This window comes from Hemibagrus wyckioides, linkage group LG08, assembly GCF_019097595.1.
Source record: "Hemibagrus wyckioides isolate EC202008001 linkage group LG08, SWU_Hwy_1.0, whole genome shotgun sequence".
Lineage (NCBI taxonomy): Eukaryota > Metazoa > Chordata > Actinopteri > Siluriformes > Bagridae > Hemibagrus > Hemibagrus wyckioides.
This window is the reverse complement of record NC_080717.1, coordinates 10613932-10633954: the sequence shown is the minus strand read 5'-3', so window position 1 is coordinate 10633954 and position 20023 is coordinate 10613932. Positions and strand designations below refer to the sequence as shown.

The following is a 20023-nucleotide window of genomic DNA, read 5'->3' as shown; positions in this document are numbered from 1 at the left end:
CAGTAAATAAACATGACAACATTATGACAACCGATTATTCAGACACACCACTCACCATTCACATTAATGAACCGTGGGGATGGTTTACATGGAAGCGTTTCGATGCAATTGCACGGCAAAAGAAACTCCCCTAGAAGAGTCGACTCAGTGAACCGACTCATTCTTGAACGATGCATCAACAATGTGCACAAATGTTTGTTTTGACCATGTTATACTTCACCTTTACAGCGTTCATTTTACACACAGACTTGAAAATTGACAATCAGAGAATATTGTATAAAATATAAATATTAAGGAAAATAAAATCAGTACAAGAGATATCTCACACATAATTTCAAATAGTACAACAGTCTATATGATGCTCCAAAGGACCATTTTATAGATAGCAAACAAATATACCGCACATCAATAATAATAATAATAATAATAATAATAATAATAATAATAATAATAAACAAGGAAATATGTTTTAGAATATATTTATAAGCTCATATTTAAGAATAAATGATGCTAATAAGAGAAATACATTTAAATATTAGATAGGCAGCTTGCACATTGAAAACACAGAAAAATTACGATAATGATGATAAAGTATTGTTTATCTGTCATGGCAAGTCGCCTGAGCTTCACTGTAGTAAAAGCTGTTTGCTTTGAAAGCTACATTGTTTTGTTCACTTGTTTAGGATAACTGTAAACTGTTAATTCTTATGATAATGATTCCTATAAAAGTGATGAGTCATTTATGTTGTGTTGTTTATGCAGCCTACAGAAGGATTTAAACCAAAATAATAATAAACTGTAGCTAAAACAATTCACTGAAGAATTCTACCCCCAAAACCTGTAATATACACCAGCTGATGTGTTAGAAGCAGGAAAAATGGGCAAGCGTAAGGATTTGAGCGAGTTTGACAAGGGCCAAATTGTGATGGCTAGACCACTGGATCAGAGCATCTCCAAAACTGCAGCTCTTGTGGGGTGTTCCCAGTCTGCAGTGGTCAGTATCTATCAAAAGTGGTCCAAGGAAGGAACAGTGGCGAATCAGTGACAGGGTCATGGATGGCCAAGGCTCATTGATGCATGTGGGGAGCAAAGGCTGGCTAATGTTGTCTGATCCAACAGACGAGCTATTGTTGCTCAAATTGCTGAAGAAGTTAATGCTGGTTCTTATAGAAAGGTGTCAGAATACACAGTGCATGATGGGTCAGGACTGTTTTGGAAGCAAAAGGGGGAACCAAAACAATACTAGGCAGGTGGTCATAATGTTATGGCTGATCGGTGTATAAAAAAACACTAAATATTTGAACTAAAGTGAATGCTATTACTAACATATCATACAATCTTTCTTTGTTTTCACTATGGCTTCATTTTTCCCACCTCACTGGGAAACAGTTGTGTTCACAGCTGAATGTTCACCTCACTGTGAGTACCGTCACCATCAGTAATGCTCTCGTTGCCGTCAGAGAGATAGCCACTGCCCGAGTGCTGCAGCCTGCACTCCAGGGCGGTGAGCCTCTGTTTGAGTCTCTGCTGAGTGGTTGTGTACTCCCCCAGCAGCCGAGCAAAACGGGTCTGCAGGGTGTCCAGTGAGGCCTCGAGCTGCTCCACTTTTTCCTCCATTTGTTCACCTGTAAGGCCCCCAAGTCCCAGCTCCTCAAGCAGGCCTTCCTTCCGGAGGATCTCCCGGCCCCTCTCCTCCAGCACCTTTTTGGCGTCCGGGTATTCCATTACAGCTTCCATTAAGTCGTCCTTGGAGAGACAGAAGAGGTCCGAGTAGCCGATGCTGCGGATGTTGGCTGTTCGGCGGTTCCCCATTTTGCTTCCCTTGATATTGAGAATGCTAATCTCACCAAAGCAGCTACCAGATGTCAAAAGTGCATACTGAGTCACCCCATCATCAGCGACCACTGCTAACCGGCCTTCCTTGATGATGTACATCTCTTTCCCAATGTCACCCTTACGACAAATGTAGTCACCGGGGCTAAAGACCTGTGGACGCAGCTTTAGGACAAGCTCCACTAACAGCCCTGCTTCACAGTCCTGAAAGATGCGCACCTTCTTGAGGGTTTCCAAATGCACATTGATCGCGATCTCAGCCCGCAGTTTGTTGGGAAGGTTTTTAAGCACTTCTTGCTCATCGATCGTCTTCTTGTTGGTCCAAAGATAATCAAACCATTTAATGACCCGGGCCTCCAGTTCTTTGCTAACCTTGCGGAACTTCATGTAATGCTTGATGGCGTCGATGCGGGCTTGGAACTCGGCACGTGTGGCATTCATGTTGGATATCATGGCTCCCACGTTGCCTACAATGGTAGCAAAGATAAGGACGCCTACTAGGAAGTCAAAGATCACAAAGATATATTCCTCATCACGTTCCGGTGCGGGCATTTCACCAATGGTGGTGAGTGTCAGTGTGGACCAGTAGAGGCAGTAAATGTAACTTCTGGTCAGGGTGCCAAACTCCGGATGCGAAATGTTGGGGTAGACCCATTGGTCCGACCCGAAGCCGAGAGACTTGGAGATGGCGAAGTAGATGCAGGCATTCCAGTGGATGATGACCAAGATGTAGAGCACCAAGTTGCTGATGCGAAACGTGTTTGGGTAGCTGGTGCGAGTCTCAGTGCGGTCAAAGAACTCAAACATGCGAGAAAAGCGCATCAGGCGATTGAAGCGTAGCTCAGGCACATGGATACCTGTAGCAATGTAGGCCAGATCTGTGGGCAGGATGGACAATAGGTCTAGCTTAAACTGGAGAGTGTTGATGTAGCTCTGTCTTAACTTTTTGAGGTCCTTCACTAGAAGACCCTGTTCCAGGAAACCTGCAGTGTGGCAGTCATCCATGTAAGTGAGGAGAGATAAAAGAGATAAAGCTGTTACTTGAAGTTTCAACTTATACCACTTTCAAGTCAAATGCTTAATTCTGATTGGTCATGATTGTTTTTGTTTTTTTTATATTAGAGCTTAGACAGTATTTCCAGTAGCTCATATTAATGTGGTCGATTAATTGTAAGTACCGTTTCTATAGTAAGAACTTACACAGGCAGTTGTATAGCAGATGTATCTATAAATTTGAAATGCTTCTTTGACGTGTTGTAAAAATCGGCAACTAGCTGTGGTATAAGAGGAATAAAACACTTCAGGGTGTGCTATCATTGGAAAAGAATCATCTTCAGGCCTCACACTACCACAATTATGATTATTTTCCCATAACATCCCACCTCTGTTTGTTAGTTCATTGTATACTGATGCAATATTAACAGACATCTGATTGCTGACCAAAGCTTCTGACCTGTTCTGAGCCTCACACAGGTGTCCAGTATGTAGACCAGATCAGAGAGGTAATCCAAAACCAGCCACAGAATGTAGTTCGTGGTTTGAAGTTCATCAAAGCAGGCCCTGTGTTTAAAATATCAATAGCTAAAACGTCAGCCCCTTGGGAGGGAAATGCCCCCGTGCCCTCAGCACATTTGCAGTCATTTCCATAAATCATCATTAAAATAAGAGTCTAAATCAGGCTTCATTAGATCTGCAATATTAAAGCCGGATGCTTTTTCATGAAGGAAACAGCTGGTCTGGAAGGCTTTACAGACATGTCAGGAAATGAATCTCATATCATTAATGCAGCTTTCATAAGAAACAAAGAGTATGGCTGGGGCACTTTACCTCGCCACCAGGAGGCACCAGTTGTAGAGTACAGCTGCGGCGATGACAAACAGCCAGTTGTAGTACATGTCATCTGCTGGTGCAAGAATGAACACGTCTGACTTCTTCCTGTTGACGAATTCCCAAAATGCCACTCAATGTTTCCCCATTCCCCCTTTTTCTCCTCAAAGGTCTCGCACAGTAGTCGATTACAAAAATCGATAAGCGCAGGAAAACACTAGCATGTGTCCACAGGAGCCTATTGCTATACTGCCAGATGTATAAAGCTTAAAAACAAACACTATTATCTACTGGCAAAATGAATTACTCATTAGTTTTCCATTGTCTTCCAGAATTCTGTAATTTAATTGTATTATTCATGTCAATGAAGACAATATGATGGTAAACAATATCCCATTCCTCTCCATCCCCCATACACAGGGCTGAGAGGAGCCTGGAGTCTATCTCGGGGCACAAATTTGGGGATGGGATGCCAATCCATTACAGACCAGAGTACCTGGAGGAAAATCCCTGAGGCATGGGGAGAACATGCGAATTCAATGAACTCAGGGTGGAGGCAGGAATGAAACCCAAAAACCCTGGAGGTGCCAGACAAACATGCTAACTATTAAGCCAACTGCTATGTGTTATGTGACTTTGTACATGGAAGTAGTGTGCATGGGTTGTATACACCAATCAGGCATAACATAACATTATGACCACCTGCCTAATATCGTGCTGGTCCCCTTTTTTGCTGCCAAAACAGACCTGCCCTGATGAAGTATGGACTCCACTAGATCCCTGAAGGTGTGCTGTGGTATCTGGTATCAAGATGTTAGCAGCAGATACTTAAAGGATACTTCTGATAGATACTGACCACTGCAGACCGGGAACACCCCACAAGAGCTGCAGTTTTGGAGATGCTCTGATCCGGTCGTCTAGCCATCACAATTTGCCCATTTTTCCTGCTTCTAACACACCAACTTTGAGGACAAAATGTTCACTTGCTGCCTAATATATCCCCCCCACTAACAGGTGCCATGATGAGGAGATAATCAGTGTTATACACTTCACCTCTCAGTGATCATAATGTTATGCCTGATCAGTGTACAGGGTTAAGAATTCTATAGTAGTAGTGGATTGAAATATAGTAATAAATATATGTAAATTAAATTATTAAGTAAATAAATAAAAATCCAACAACAGATTCAATCGCTTATCAAAAATAATAATTAGTCGCAGCTCTACATGATAGGTTACGTTATACAGTGTACACTGAAGTGAATATGAGAATTCAGACATCAATCAAAATTTTGCACTAGACCTCAAATGCAGTTTAGCCTTTGTCTTTTTGCATTATGTATGCATCTATTTCCGTTTTAAAGCTACAAAATTTTGAGTATTTACCTCATTACGTTACTCACTGCATTTATATTCAGACCAAGATCACATTTTTCTCCATTCTGATGTTGGATATAAACATTAACTGAAGCTCTACATGATTTTACCTGAACATTACAGGTGTTCCTATTAAAGTGACAGGCGAGGGTTTACTTGTGTGCATATAGTGTTTATATTTTATTTGCATTATATCATCTGTACAGTGTATTTTTATTTTATTTGCCTGATAGGAAGTGAGATGCCTAGCTGTGTTTCTCACTTGGTTTTGACGCTGGTGTCTTGCGGATCAGGATGATTGCTGCTGATGCGGCTGTGCGTGATGCGAAGTTCAGGCCCCCGGAAACGCTCCAGAAACGAATCTGGCCTTTCTTCCTCTTCCTGAAGACTCTTATGAGCCCATTCTCGGAGCGTCACTACCATGCTCACCAACCTGGAGAATAACAGCGTTACACTTTAACATATTGCTCTGTGTATATTTTTTATGGTTCATATTGTCATAAGCTGACATTAAACTGTTCACACGTAGATTTGCATGGGTTTCTTTTAAATGAACCAAGCTAACCAATCAGAAACTAGGCAAGAATTAAACATACTAATCTTTCTCTGCTACACTGATATCATGCTAACTGAGCAGGGCTCTCACCTCGACAGAGCTCCTCGTCCACGGAAGGAGTTCTGAGAGTTTGGTCCACGTGGCTCCAGTGTGGCCATCCTCTGTAACTCTGAGGACGTGTCATCACATATAGAATGGCCGCTTTAACACACACACAAGCTGTAGTCAGTATACACTGTGTATTATTCGACAGTAGAAAACAGTCAGATTTGGGCTATAACCTTGAGAGCAACCCCTCAGTCACCTATTTGTAAATCAGCGTGATTCTCACCGACTCAGCGTGCTGTCTGCTCTCTCTGAATCGTCTTCCATGGAGGTCTTCACCGAGAGCCTGTGGGCTTTTAAATCTGCACTCTCCTCGAGCACTTGTCCTGTCATGCTGGAACAGAACTACACAGCTTAATGTCAGGAATGTTAGGAAGAAATACTATTTATTTATGTGGTTTCAAAATCATGAGTATAAAGTATTTGTGATCTTGGCTGTAACTAGGTATACGACACTAAAGTCTGGGCCTTGACAATTTTGGAAGGATTAAAGTTTTTCTTGTTTATTTACCTCCCAGGTAGCGAGTTCAGTATAGAAACAATGATTTTCACTCTCATACCAAAACCAGGAAGAGATACGATAGATCCTGCTAATTACCGTGAATGTGGACTGCAAAGTGTTAACAAAATTACTAGCCTCACGGTTAGAAGGTATTATACCTAAAATCATATATAAAGATCAGGTGGGCTTTATTAAAAAATAGATCCTCGACTGGCAATATAAGGAGGGTATTGCATATTATGTGGATTCTAATCTAGACCCCATGGCTGCAATATCACTCGATGCTGAAAAAGCCTTTGATAGGGTAGGATGGGGGTTTCTGTTTGCAGTCTTAGAGAAATATGGTTTTGGTTCAGGTTTTTTACTCCAATCCTAAAGCAGCAATAATAACCTCATCTTTCTTTAATTTATCTAGGTCTACTAGTCAGGGCTGCCCTCTCAGTCCACTACTTTTTATATTAGCTTTAGAACCGCTTGTCTCAATGATTAGAGAAGACTTAAGAATTGAAGGTGTATTTGCAGGGGGAAGAAAACACAAATCACTGTTATATGCTGATGATATATTGCTTTTAGTTAAAGACCCAGTATGTTCCAAAGCAGTACTTCTTAATATGTACTTCTTGAATCTTATTCAAAATTTTCAGGATATAAAATCACCTGGCATAAGTCAGAGGCTATTGTATTTGACTATGGAACCTTTGTTACAGAAAATGCAGGCTAAATTGGACAAAGCTTACGTTAACTTTATGGGGAAAGATTAATATAATATTGATGGTGGTAGTGCCACAGTTTAATTACGTATCAGGAATGGTCACAGTTACTATGCCTCCTCAGATACAACAATAACAATAACAATATATAACATATAACATAACATAACATAACATAATTATAACAATATAATGCTATGGTTAAGAATTTTTTTTAGGAAAGTTAAAGACCCAGGACTGGGGTTAATAAATTATATTTGCCTAGAGATAGAGGAGGTTTAGCGTTACCTAATGTAGAGCTCTATAAAGTAGCATTTGAAACTCGCTAGGCACTGGGAGAGTAAGGATTTAGATTTAATAGGGTATTAAAAGAACGACAATTTACTTCCCCTTTTCAGCCAATAGAGGCTTTTGCACAAATCCCAGAGGGGGACTTGCAACATCATATGAAGGCAGCAATAATTTCTGGAAATATTTAAAAATATAATACAAATATCTTTGGTTATTCACTTAATTTAATTTAATTTAATTTAATTATTTATTTATTTATTTTTATTTATTTATTTCTTTTATGTATTTTATTTTGGACACAGTACATTTACTTATGTATTGTTGGATTTTTGTACTGGTATGTTATGTATAAAGAAAACCACTAACTTCAACCCCCCCCACCCCCAAAAAAAAAGAAACAATGATTTTCTAATTCTTCAGTAGCAGAAAAATAGAGGCAATAAAGGCAAATTTCATTATGAACTATCGATGGCATAGTATCATTTAAGAAAATGCAGAAATCAAGAGGCTGTTTTAGAAGCCTATCTATTTTCTTTTCTAGCCTGGAGTCTATCCCAGGAGATTCGGGACAAAAAGCAGAGGTCACCCTGGACGAGGTGCCGACTCGTCACAGGGCAAAAAACACGCACAAAGACCCATTCACACGCCATGGACAAATCAGAGATGCTAATAAGCCTATAACACATGTTTGGAGCAAACCTGAACATCCCTGAAGCATGGGGAGAACATGCACAATCCACACACACAGTATGTCAAACCTCTGACCACGAAGTCTACGAGAAACTCAGATGGGTCCTTATGCTGGAGTACTTTTCTTGTGGTTTCCAGTTCATGTTTTTTTCTAATTCAACACCTTTGATCCAAGTGTTCAGCTAATTTTCATTTAAATCTCGAGTCATTGAGTGTGTTAGACTGTAACACCCAGGATGTGAAGCAGTGTAACTACCCCACTGACTGGGTCAATCTGTGTAAGAAGTTTTTATTAGAAGATATTTTCATTTTGGAAATGATTTTAATAATGTGGATCCAATGGGCGGCACACCTCACAGCTCCAAGGTCGGGGGTGTGATTCCTGCCTCCACCCTGTGTGTGTGCATGTTCTTCCCATGATTCAGTGGTTTCCTCCTCTGCCAGTCCAAAATCATGTACCATGTGTGATACTCTAAATTTACTGGATTGTGTGATGGGTTGGCACCTGGTCCCATGTGTCCCCTGCTTAGTGCACTAGGATGCGACTCCACCCCTTATTACCATTATCACCTTAGATCCGCTCGAAATGCAGAGCATCAATGTGCATCGTAACTGGTGGTATAAACACAGCCTTGGACCGTTGGGTTCCATATTCATCACTTAACACATGCAAGTGTCTATGAGAAGTTCTTTACACTTTACGGAAAGGAACCCTATTAACAGCAAAACAAACACTCCACAGTGCAGATTCCTACTTATGTTATATAACAGTTCCTGTTTCAGGCGCATTATTTAAATGAGCACAATAAAACTTTGGCTGTTTATTGCTGCCATGGATGGATGGATGGATGGATGGATGGATGGATGGATGATACTAGGTTGTGATTTTTACTATTATAACAATTTTAAAACGTTTCAACATCACTGGTCTGTTTTATGTTATTGAGTAATAAATGAACTTATTTATAGACTTAATTTCGAGCACAGACTTGGGGATTGATTCAGTGACTCACCTGTCTTTATGGTCTGTCACAAGGTTCGCTGATCAGACATTAAACAATTAAATCAAAACTTCCTCCAGCCCAGAAACCTTCAAGTAATCCGTACATCGCAGAATCGATCACACTGCAAGTGTTTTCTCTGTCAAGATGATGCTTTATCTTTTGCATTTCTCACCGCGATCTGCCTGAATAACCTGTAAATTAAACCAGGACAGAAGAAGACAGAAGAACGGTATAGACTAGAGTGGATAGGTGGCATGGAGAAAAGGAGGGATGAGATGAGAGTCATTACCATACTGCACTTCAGATATCACACACCCCCCCCCTCTCCATCCCCCAATCCCATCTCAGACCCTCCTGTATAAAAAGCGCAAAATGTCAGAAACAGGCCAAATCCAGCTCCGTCTGATTTACTTCATCTCCTCATGATCACCGAGAAGGATCACAGTCGGCGAGCAAAAGGTTTCCAAGTGTGCCATGCCAAAGGGACGGCGGCCCTTTTGTAGGACGGAGCTCATTGTAATTCAGCCAGGCTCTCGTCCCTTTGAAGTGTGCTGATTGCACAGGAGTGGCGCTTTTCCAAAAGAGCGCCTGTGTGACACTTGATTGCTTCGGTGAGACGATTACGTACACTCTCGGCAGGATCTATAAACCATCTTTTCATTTCAGACAGTTTCTAATCATACAGGACAGTCTCTCAATTCCTATTGTGATCACAAAGGATTATAAACAGTCATCTGTCCCTATTGATCGATGCGACACGAACTCTTATCCTCAGCTCATCGAGCCATGATGAGGGTGATGAGAGCGTTCTCAAGTAGCAGGACGGAAAGAGAATAACATCAGCACAAATGTTCTCCATGGTGAATCTTTCGAAATCCTTTCAATGATAAAGAAAAAGGATGGAGAATTGCAACCATAAATGTTATGGTTATTAGAGAGTATTTTCCAGAGTGCTACTGAATCTGATTGGTCAGAAGGTCATTAATTCTCGGACACTAGAGCTGGATTTAATGCAAATCATTACATTAAATAAACCGTTTCTATAGTAACAGCTAATTCTCAGGCATTTCTCAGGGCACACACTTCACCTACTCTAAACAGTGCTGTTATTGAACAAAGAAAACCCATAGAAATGTATATATTGTGAAGCTTTGGGTAAAGAGATTTATTATTTATTTATTTTATTTAACATCTATGGAGGAAATCCCTTCTCCACTATTATTGCGTTATAACAGTCAATACGTTTTCCACCACAGGAGATTAAAGACAGAGGAGTTTGTGATTTCTGCTTTCTCACATGGCACTATGGGAAGAAGGCAAGCCGGCAGAGGCAGTGTCCATGTTCTGCTGGGAATCCTTGGGTCCTGCGATCCATGTGGATGTTACTTTGACACGTACCACCTACCTAAGCATCGTCACAGACCATGTACACCCTTTCATGGAAACGGTATTTCCTGATGGCTGTGGCCTCTTTCAGCAAGATAATGCTAAACAATGCCACAAAAATGATTCAGGAATGGTTTGAGGAGCACAACGAGTTTGAGGTGTTGACTTGGCCTCCAAATTTCCCAGATCTCAATCCAGTCCAGCATCTGTGGGATGTGCTGCTACAAACAAGTCTGATCTATGGAGGCTCCACCTTGCAACTTACAGGACTGAAAGGATCTGCTGCTAACATCTTGGTGCCAGATACCACAGCACACCTTCAGGGATCTAGTGGAGTCCATGCCTCAAATGGACCAACACAATATTACGCAGGTGGTCATAATGTTATGGCTGATCAGTGTACTGCATACAGCACATATTCAACTTTAAATGTGCTAAAGGAGAAAGAGAATAAGAATCAAAAGTGACAAGCAAGATCAGATCATAAAGCCAGTTTTCTACCATTCATTTGTTGGAAAAAAGGGGAAATAAAGGGACAGAAAAGCACACAAGGTGGGACTTTCAGTCTCTGGATGAAAAGTGAGCCAAAGGAGGAAAGCAGATTGTGCTGTCGACTAAAACACAGCACAGAAAAGCACAGACTTTTAACCTACTCCAAACGCAATGTTTTGTCAAATCCTCACACGTCTCCTCCCCATCGCAAGGTCAGTGAGGTTCTGCCTTCATTAATGCTCCCATCTTGAATTATTCAGTGAACTCAAACTCACACTCCTAACCAATTTGCTGCACAAAGAAATCTTGAGATAAGAAGAAACAGATAAAGAAAAAAACAAAATGTTATGAACTGGTTTATTTTCAGTATGCAGATGGTCAAGTTGCAAGAAATGTTTACAATGTTTTGGTCTTATTCATATATCCAGTCAACATGCTCCAATAAATCCAGGCAGTTCCAGTTTTATCTCCCCACATTAACATTTAGCAAAGCCACAAAGACAAGTTTCATACTGAATCTCGTTTACCATTTCATCTTCCCGGTTTTTTTCTTTTTAAGTCTTAACAGCGTCCGTTCATTTTTTTAAAGTTTCTTTTAAATTCCCAGGATTGTATTGCTTTAAATAACAAATTAAAAAAAAAATTGTTCATGCATAGTTAACCTTTGTTTGGATCGTTCCTTTTTTTTCTATGTAAAAAGCACACTTGCGTATACATGTACATAAGACACAGTAAAATGAGATCATAACTATGGAATGTGTTAAGCTTCTGCCTGCAAAGGATGTTTATGTAGTTTGTAACTGCTTTACCATAAACTCTACTTATGTATAAAACGCTAGGAAAATAAGCATCTCCTCCGATGTCTTCTAAAGAGGCCACAGGATTATGTACTGCATATAGGCAATACTGCACAGGAGTAAGGCCTTGTTTCCATGTTCACACACAAAGTTCTTAAAGCAGTCAGATTCAAGATGAACATTTTAAAATGACACCAGTCACTCGCATACATTCCTCCATAATCAAAAATGCAAATAAAATACACATGGCACAGTCCAACATGGCTTAGGTTCCATCGCGGGTATGTTTTGGTCATCTTGCATCGTTAAGGTAGAAAGGCATGTACCAGTAGCAGATCTGTTGGAACCTTAAATCTGGTCAAGGAAAAAAAACAAAAAAAAAACCCCACCCATCTTTAGCTAAATCTCCCATTGCCATTTAAAAATATAACCCCAGTCCTGCCAAACTTAAACATAATTCTCTAACATCTGTTGCTAATTGAGTTTCTTGTTTCCTGATTGTTATTGGCTAAATTATTCAACCTGAAGCCTTTCATCCAGCAAATGGCTTGTGGGTCAGACGTCGACTTTTGATTGGACGCAGAGACCTTACATTTTTTTTATTTTATTTATTTACTTTTTTTTTTTTACGCCCTCTTCATTCCTCGACCCATCAGGCAAGCAAACACGGTCATGACCATTTTGGGTTTAACCTCCACCAGGTCATCAGGTAGTGCGTAGACGCGTGCGCCGATCTTTCTGGCCATGGATACAGCATATCTGCAAAGAGGAGAAGTTAAGATTAGATTTCAGCTGCTGATGTCTTGGTGTATATAAACATTAAATATATAATATTTCTTTCTATGCGTCTGCATTTCATCTCAATTCAGCTGCTCCAGGGATTAGTCTGGGCCTTCCACCGACATCATTGTCATATTATATACATTTTACAGAGATACTGAACTCTGGAGGACACTGTGGTCTTTCCATTTATCTGGCAGACAGTTTATCAAATGCAAAGGCAACATTCTGAGTCCATATCTGAGCTCAAGGACCCAGCAGCGGCTCTTGACTCGCATGCACCAGCCACAAGCATAAACTTCAATCACACACATTTAACCTTACATTCTTAGATTCATAAGACAACGAAATGTACTCCCAGTAATAATTTCTAGTCTTGTTGCATAATTGTTTCAACCTCGCTCCTCTGTAGTAACAAATGTTGCATACTTGGTGTGCATACCTCGATTTGAAACAGATTTCAAGAGAAAGAAATTGACTCTGCTGTTATTCTCTGTAATGACTTACTTAGCGTTGTCCAGCTTGTCGGCCTCCGACAGCCCACCAGTTTTTACTAGCTCGTAGTTGATGCAGCCTGGCTGGATGGCATCTATAAGGTCCAACACTGGCAAGCTGGAGCTGATCTCTTTGTCCTGTAAACCCATAACAGTGTTGCTTAGAGTACATGACAAGACTAGAGTAGGTACAATCAGATAGGAGAAGCTACAGTTGGCTCAATACATACCTTAAAGCTTGAAATTTTTGTCTTTTTTCCCGCCGCTGCCAAAGTTTTATTAACCCAGTTGACAATGATGTCATCGTTCACCTTCTCACCTTCTCCCAGGTCCTCGAGGACGTTCAGGGTATACCTACAACAGAAAGATAACAAATTGAGCACAAGAAGAAAGGCAGCATGCAAATCTACCCTAAGCAGAATGTTTAAAGGGTGAAAGAACATTTTATTGTTAAAGTGATGTTTATGTTGCCTACATCAGTTTGAGCAGATTTGAAAGAATCCTTTAAATGTATGACAATGATTCAGGTAATTTCAGAATAAAGGACTATTAGTTTTTACACTTGAATCCTGTGTTCAATAACAAAGTACACTAAAGTAAACTCCACCTCCTCATCAACTGCCAGACCAGAGCCAGGGTCAGGGTGGGGTTCCCATCATTTAGATCTTGGCCTCCAATTCCCACCAGTGAAAATTTTGCTGCGGTTTTCCCCAGATCCACAGCATAGTTGCAGTTCTCCAGCTGCAGTCATATACACACACACAAGCGCATACATTTTAACACTTATTTATTTGGGCTTTCATTATAGCACTGAATTCTTGACTCAGATTGGTCAGATGATCTTGACAGCTGTGCTGACTGAAATTCAAACACTATATTAATCTGCTTGTTCTAATAGCTTCTAATTGTTTCTACATAATCTAAACCTATTAATAAACCGTCTCCAGTGCTTTGTGACATCAATAGCTTTCCCTCCAATGGAAAGTTTTACCTTTACTATAGAAGACATTCTGTTCTCTCATTATTATGTCACTTGCATTTTTTTGTCTTATTAACATCATGAAAATGAACCAGTAGACACTGGTGAGGGAATTTGCTATTAACTGCTGCTGATTTATGACATAACAGGAACTAACTTGTTTCACAGATATTCCACTTCTTTAAAAGTAACTATAAATGGTTAATAAGTATGGTGCGTCTTTCATTAATAAATTACGGTCAAATTGCTTTGGTATAAGAGGAACAAAACCTCTTGTATGCAACATGTTATTTATCGGGGAACGACATCAACACCCAAATAGAAAAGTATTTATCAGCAAGAGTAATAACAATTTTTTGTTAATATTTACAGGCCATTAGAAATGTTCAATAATTGGAAAATAAAAAAGAAACTGCTTGACAAATCATGAATCAGTGACACTGTAACAAACCTAGTGGACATCAGGAAAAAGAAATGGGTACCTTCTTCATGTTGGACCCAATCTTTGGGTAAGGGGGACTGTTGACTTTATTGTTCCAGTCAACGTGAACCTTGATCCTCTCATAGAGCTGCAGAATGACCAGGGCATCTTGGAGATCACTGTGAAAAAAAAAATCCAGGCCCCACATTATTATAAGCAACACTGAAGTATGTATCAAAATACATCAAATTAACCACCACAATTAAATTACTAATGAAGCTCCTATCCAGAGAAGTGATTGGGATAATTTTTCACATCAAGGAACAAAGATTTACCCGTAAAGGTGGTTGACATGAGGTTTCACACCCAGCGAGTTCATCCAGTTTCGGAAAGTTCTCTCCTCTCTGGTTTCATCTGTATTGACAAGAAAACACAGCTAAGTTACTGCTTTCTGTACAGGTTCAGCTCCATCTTGCAAGCTTCAGCTCTGAGAGTTTATAGAGTGAGGTTGCACAGCTCCAGTACAGTCTAGCTCAGTTTGGTGAGGTGTGTGTGCCAAAAGACAGCTGATTCAACTCCATAGTAAAATGTCTGGCCTTGCTTAATTAAAAAATAACCTCATTTAACAGTACTACATGCCAGTTCTAAGAAGTATAGGATAGAAGAATAAGATCAGCTGTTTAACCACTAGATGGCCCAATAGTCTCTTCAGCATAATAGCACACTTCAGGAAATGATCTTGGTATTTAGACATTTTCCCATCCAAAGTAAAAGTCACATTCTCTGACGCCTTTAACACACCCTTCATAACTGAACTTAATATTATTTCAAGAGGATGAAGAAATGTCTATTTTTAGAGCTCTATTCCATAATAAATGGACATAAACTGCCAAATAAAAGTACTAGATGGTGCTTGATTTGGAAAATAGCCATGAAACTGCAATAGCATGGTATTTTCATGGCTCAGGCAGCAGTTGGGGGGTTATTAAGGGGGTGGTCTGTGTTTGCCTCTTTTCTCACCCTCCAGCAAGCCCCAGTCGATGTCCTGGTTCTCAGGTTTGGTCAGTGCTGGATACTTGTTAAAGAGGTTGGCCACAAACGCCAGGTTCAGTTTGGGGTTTCCAGACACCACGTCGGCGGGTGTGACAAACTGTCTGCAGCCAAGTCTCTCAGCCTGCTGCAGCATAGCCTCTGCTCTTTTCAAGTCGTCTTTCTCCTGAAACAGCAAAATGACAAAATGATTCCTGTAATTAATTACTAAACGTTTCTCCGGTCATTTAGTTATGTACAATTGCCAAAGCCTTGAATAAACATTCTTCTGTTCAAGGCTTTGTCAGGGCTACAAATTACTAGCATAAAATACTGATCCAACTCTGATGTCAGTCAAAGTTAAAGCCAGTTCGAGAGAGCAAAAAAGCTATAAACAGCACATAAAACCCAAAGACATAATTCATAACAAAATAATAAGCAGTATTGTTCTTAGAACAGTAGCGTCGCTAACATTTGTCTCTTGGAATGAAAAAATTCTTTATGCTATCACAATAACAAGAACTGCTATATAAGAAGCTGATGTAAAATATATATGACCAAATCTGGTCTTTGTCGAGGGAAAGCAGGCCAGCATGATGTAATCAGCTTTAGATAACAGTGTGTGCAACATGAAACGGAAGCACAGGCATTGAAAAGGGAGCATTCACAGCAGACACAAACAAAAAGCTGGTGTGAGGAAGTGGCCTTGTCTCTGGGTCATGTTGATCACAGTTTGACCCTGAAAGAGCCTGGAGAACAACGGCGCCTTAATTTTGGTGTGAAAAGGCTTCTTTTACTCCCTAGTGCTGTCTAGCCACCACCGGTTCCTCACTGGCTTCTTTTGGCACCACGAGGGTGTTAAGTACATTCACATGGAATTGTGAACATCTGAATCACCTAATATACAAGATATACAGCATTTGGGGGAAAAAAATAGTTCTGAGTGGTAAATATTTCTGAATTTTTGATTATCCACAATGCTGGTCACGATTTATATCGCATTAGTCTTACATCTCCTGCACTTTTTGTTTTCCCTAATAGTTTGTACAGAAGACACAAAGCTGTCCCACTGTGTGCATGTATATCAGTGAGATAGCCAACACAAAAAGGCTCGTTGTTTACATGTTCAGTTGCCTTGCTAGTTATAAAGATAATAAACTGCACTCTGTAAAGATTAAATGTAGAATGTGATTTAGTGCCAGACATGAAGGACTGTTTAAAGACAGCAGATATAAAACCATTGTGTCCTGAGTGAGAAAATATCCATTTCTGAATGATCATGCATTTCGGGGTCTGTAAATATGTTCTGTTGGATTCTGTTCTTGTTTAAACCTTTCAAGATTTGTTCCTGAACAATAACGGATAAAAAAAACAAAACAAAACACTGACTAGCTTGTATGAGGCTTAAAAAAATGTAAAGATGGTGCAAAGGTCTCAGAATGGTGGATACAAACTTGCACAGTTTGCCATCAGGTGAATGTAACAAATTACTATGGAATTTCCTGCCATTCAGTAAAAGTGATAAAGAGTGAGCATGCTTGAAATATCTGGCCAGCTATGCAACAATGTACTCAAGCAGGTTTGAGACCACATGGACAAAACATGCACATAAGGGCTTCTCATGAGACGGCGAGTTTGGCCACAGCAGCATTAACAGATGTTCTGATTGTGTCAGCCTTTTTCAGCGGACAGACATGCAATAAAATATATAGCGTTGAGTCAGTTTCCCTGAAACATTCGGTCTCGAACAATATGGATGGAAAATATTTTCATGGAAATGTGGAGGACATGAGGAGAGCTGGCCTGCACAGAACTATGTTCATGTTTTTAATTCAGTGGTTCCTCCACTATTTCACATGGCATGAAAACCACAGTTATCCAAACGGAGCATGTTTGGCTTCTTTTTCCTCTGTCAGGAGAATTAACTTTGCCTCAAAAAGTATTTCCAGGCATCAGAAGTGTTCTTTTGCAGGAGTGGAACACTGTGATGAGGACAATAAGGAAGCTCATCAAGCGCAGTCATTTCTGCAACGCAAATTCGTGTGAATAGAATCTGTGCATTTCCAGTCACTGCACAGACTTAAGCATCCATTAAATCGTTAAACCTCTCCCGACCTAAACGACACTGCCACAAACACACACCCCCACACACTCTGCTTCCTGCTGAGCTAAGGCTTAACACTCGACTTCAAGCTGTGCTCCTCTCAGATGGCCTGAGTGTCTACTAGGGCCTTACAGGATCTCCTCTGACATGCGTCAATGCCCTGGAACAGTGTTTGAAACAAACATAAAAATTCTTTAATAACGATAAGAACATGGTGCAGGTTCTTGCCCTGATAAATAGATCACTTTCAAAGCCTTAAGGTATTCGGATTCACATCTGCAAAAAACTGAATCATCAGGCAAAAAAACAAAGAGATAAGCCAAGGTATTTGTGGAAAATCCATTACAACCCCTACAAAGCATAAAGGAATTCAAAGACAAACAGTTTTACATCTGGTTCTGTCCCATGTTGCTTATGCAAATAGATAACACAGAGACATATTCAAGGCATATTGTAAAGCGTGACTTACACTGAATCCTGCCATGCTGATGTCAATGCGTTCCTCACCCTCTTTAGTGCCTTTGGGTGCAATTTGGTTCAGGAGGTGGAAATAAGCCCTGGAGTCCTACAAGGTCGAAACAAATTAAGTAAAATTATTTCACTTGACTTTTCACACAGACACAATATTACATTTTACAAAATATACCAAACTGTTCTGTTCAATAAACAAAAAGTAGCAAAGAAGGAGCATGCTGGAATGTCCTAAGAAAGTTCAGAAGTATTTTAGAACGTAATGCGCCAAAAGTAAAAAAAAAGTCATGCCAAAGTGAATAACAGTTGGCTGTGCATTTGGAAAAAAGTACCTTCACAGCGTTTGAGAAGTCTGAGAGCTGAGGCACAGGGAAAGATAGATAAAGGATAAGAGAGAATTCCAGACACAACAACACTGGTCCATTATTCAGCAGGCAAGATAAGAAATAAGAGCTAGTGCTGGCTATGGTGTGGTAAACAACCTACCAGTAATATTAATACATTTGCATTTACTATCATGAAGGTAAGTGTATAGAGTCATAAGACATCAAACTATAATCAGTGGGGTTGGTCATTTTTCTGAAACTTAATATTTAATTTTCTAAATGAGAAACATTCTCCTCTGTTTGATGTCGTACCTGAAACCAGCACAGGAGGGAGTGATACACAACAAACATTTAACCTTAGTTGGCTGATGTATTGAGAGGGAAGGAGTAGATGGATGAATAAAGAAGAAAGGTAGTGGTAGATAAAGAAGCAAAGTGTGAGAGTGCCAGACATCATGCTGCTTGACCTTATTGACCCCATTGACCCCATAACAGGCTAATCCTGAAATTGGTCTATAACTCTCACTGCTAACTCACAACACACGAAGGTGAGCAAAGGTTCAGCAAGCATTAAAATGAGACTACACCCTATCTTTCCCATAGGAAAATCAGATACAGATTAGGGGTGTAACCGAACAGGAATACATTATTCAGATCGAACAGATAGAGCATCCTAAACGAACACGGATGCAGCAGTTAGGGCATTATATTTTTTAAGGACGCTTGACAGCTCTGGGGACTAGGATCTCACTGGGGGGGGAAAGAAGTTGCATATGATTTATGGTTTGCTGTTTCACAAACTGCAATAAAAACTTGACTGACCTTTCATATGCAAACATTTTGGGCTAGAGATTTTTTTCCTCTCAGTCATTGGTGTACATTTCTGATTTGCATCATCTTATCAACAATTTGACGGAACAAGCTGTTGGTCTTTAATTTCAGGCTTTCCTGTGCTCAGAGCTGCAGGGCTCGCCACAAAAAAAAATCATTTAATTAATTTTAAAATTACTGCAAATATTCTTAGATGATTTACATCAACATTACCAAAAGGAACCATCATAGACCCACATAAACAGCTATAGCGGCATATAGTAACAACACTGCACAAAATACCTTATTAACCTCGCTCCTCAATTTAGATCTTAATACAATGTTTATTAAAAGCAAACAAATGAAAAAACTTCATGTGCTCTGTTCATGGTGCTCTAAATGACTAGTGACTGTTCATGGTGCTCTAAATGACTAGTGACTGTTCATGGTGCTCTAAATGACTAGTGACTGTTCATGGTGCTCTAAATGACTAGTGACTGTTCATGGTGCTCTAAATGACAAGAGGAGAACTGGCAGTATATCAGACAGCTAAACTGAGTGCACTTTAAAATGATCCAAATATCTGCTTGCAGAGAGAACACATTTGTCCAAAATAATGTTTAATATGTACTAAATATTAAATGTCCCATCACTAAACAGTGACTGAACATATAAATCAAGCGATTTATGGCTGCACGCTCGGTCTGGCTCAGAGAATTGCCAGGGAAATTATAGGTAAAGTCTGTTTAATAAGACATATTTTCCAATTCTCGTCTTTTGTTTTTCTATAAGAAGAAGAACAGAACTTAATTATTTAACAAGTCGTTATTATTGCTGGATTCCTTTTTATTGTAGGAAAGATTAAATGCTCTGTTCGCCGCCTAATTGGATTACTGTTTAATAGTAAATAGGAGTTAATATTGCACAGGATATGACTTTTCCAGCAGTAAATTAGCTGCGTTTAAAACGCAGATGAACCATTCATCAACAGATACAAAAATCTGTTAAGAAAGTGTAGCCATCATATAATGTACAGATT

The 20023-nt window shown here is 39.8% G+C and overlaps 2 protein-coding genes across 6 annotated transcripts in view; both read right to left on the bottom strand.

The window, feature by feature from the left end:
- Window positions 1-416: 416 nt before the first annotated feature.
- cnga2a (cyclic nucleotide gated channel subunit alpha 2a) lies at window positions 417-9195 on the bottom strand. The gene is made up of 7 exons (XM_058397802.1): window positions 8905-9195; window positions 5925-6032; window positions 5684-5794; window positions 5300-5470; window positions 3661-3768; window positions 3287-3393; window positions 417-2816 (listed from the first exon to the last, which is right to left on the bottom strand). The coding sequence occupies exons 2-7, from the start codon at window positions 6029-6031 to the stop codon at window positions 1396-1398; spliced, it is 2025 nt and encodes a 674-aa protein (XP_058253785.1). The 5' UTR covers window position 6032; window positions 8905-9195; the 3' UTR covers window positions 417-1395.
- A 1921-nt stretch (window positions 9196-11116) lies between these two features.
- Window positions 11117-20023, bottom strand: part of pls3 (plastin 3 (T isoform)) — a 29526-nt gene continuing 20619 nt past the window's right edge. For all 5 annotated transcript variants that reach the window (XM_058396615.1, XM_058396618.1, XM_058396619.1 and 2 more), the window contains exons 9-16: window positions 17847-17942; window positions 15265-15460; window positions 14580-14658; window positions 14306-14423; window positions 13452-13585; window positions 13075-13198; window positions 12858-12982; window positions 11117-12329 (exon numbers count right to left, since the gene is read on the bottom strand). In XM_058396615.1, coding sequence (XP_058252598.1) covers window positions 12197-12329; window positions 12858-12982; window positions 13075-13198; window positions 13452-13585; window positions 14306-14423; window positions 14580-14658; window positions 15265-15460; window positions 17847-17942 — 1005 coding nt within the window. In that variant the 3' untranslated portion in view covers window positions 11117-12196. The remainder of the gene's footprint in view (window positions 12330-12857; window positions 12983-13074; window positions 13199-13451; window positions 13586-14305; window positions 14424-14579; window positions 14659-15264; window positions 15461-17846; window positions 17943-20023) is intronic.

Excerpts from the sequence above, each read along its gene's own strand:
- cnga2a (XM_058397802.1), bottom strand. The coding sequence starts at position 6,031 with ATGACAGGACAAGTGCTCGAGGAGAGTGCAGATTTAAAAGCCCACAGG. Across the intron at positions 3,769-5,299 it reads GACACCAGCGTCAAAACCAA|GAAGAAGTCAGACGTGTTCA; the intron begins GTGAGAAACACA and ends ATTCGTCAACAG. Across the intron at positions 3,394-3,660 it reads TGGTGCCTCCTGGTGGCGAG|GGCCTGCTTTGATGAACTTC; the intron begins GTAAAGTGCCCC and ends TTTTAAACACAG.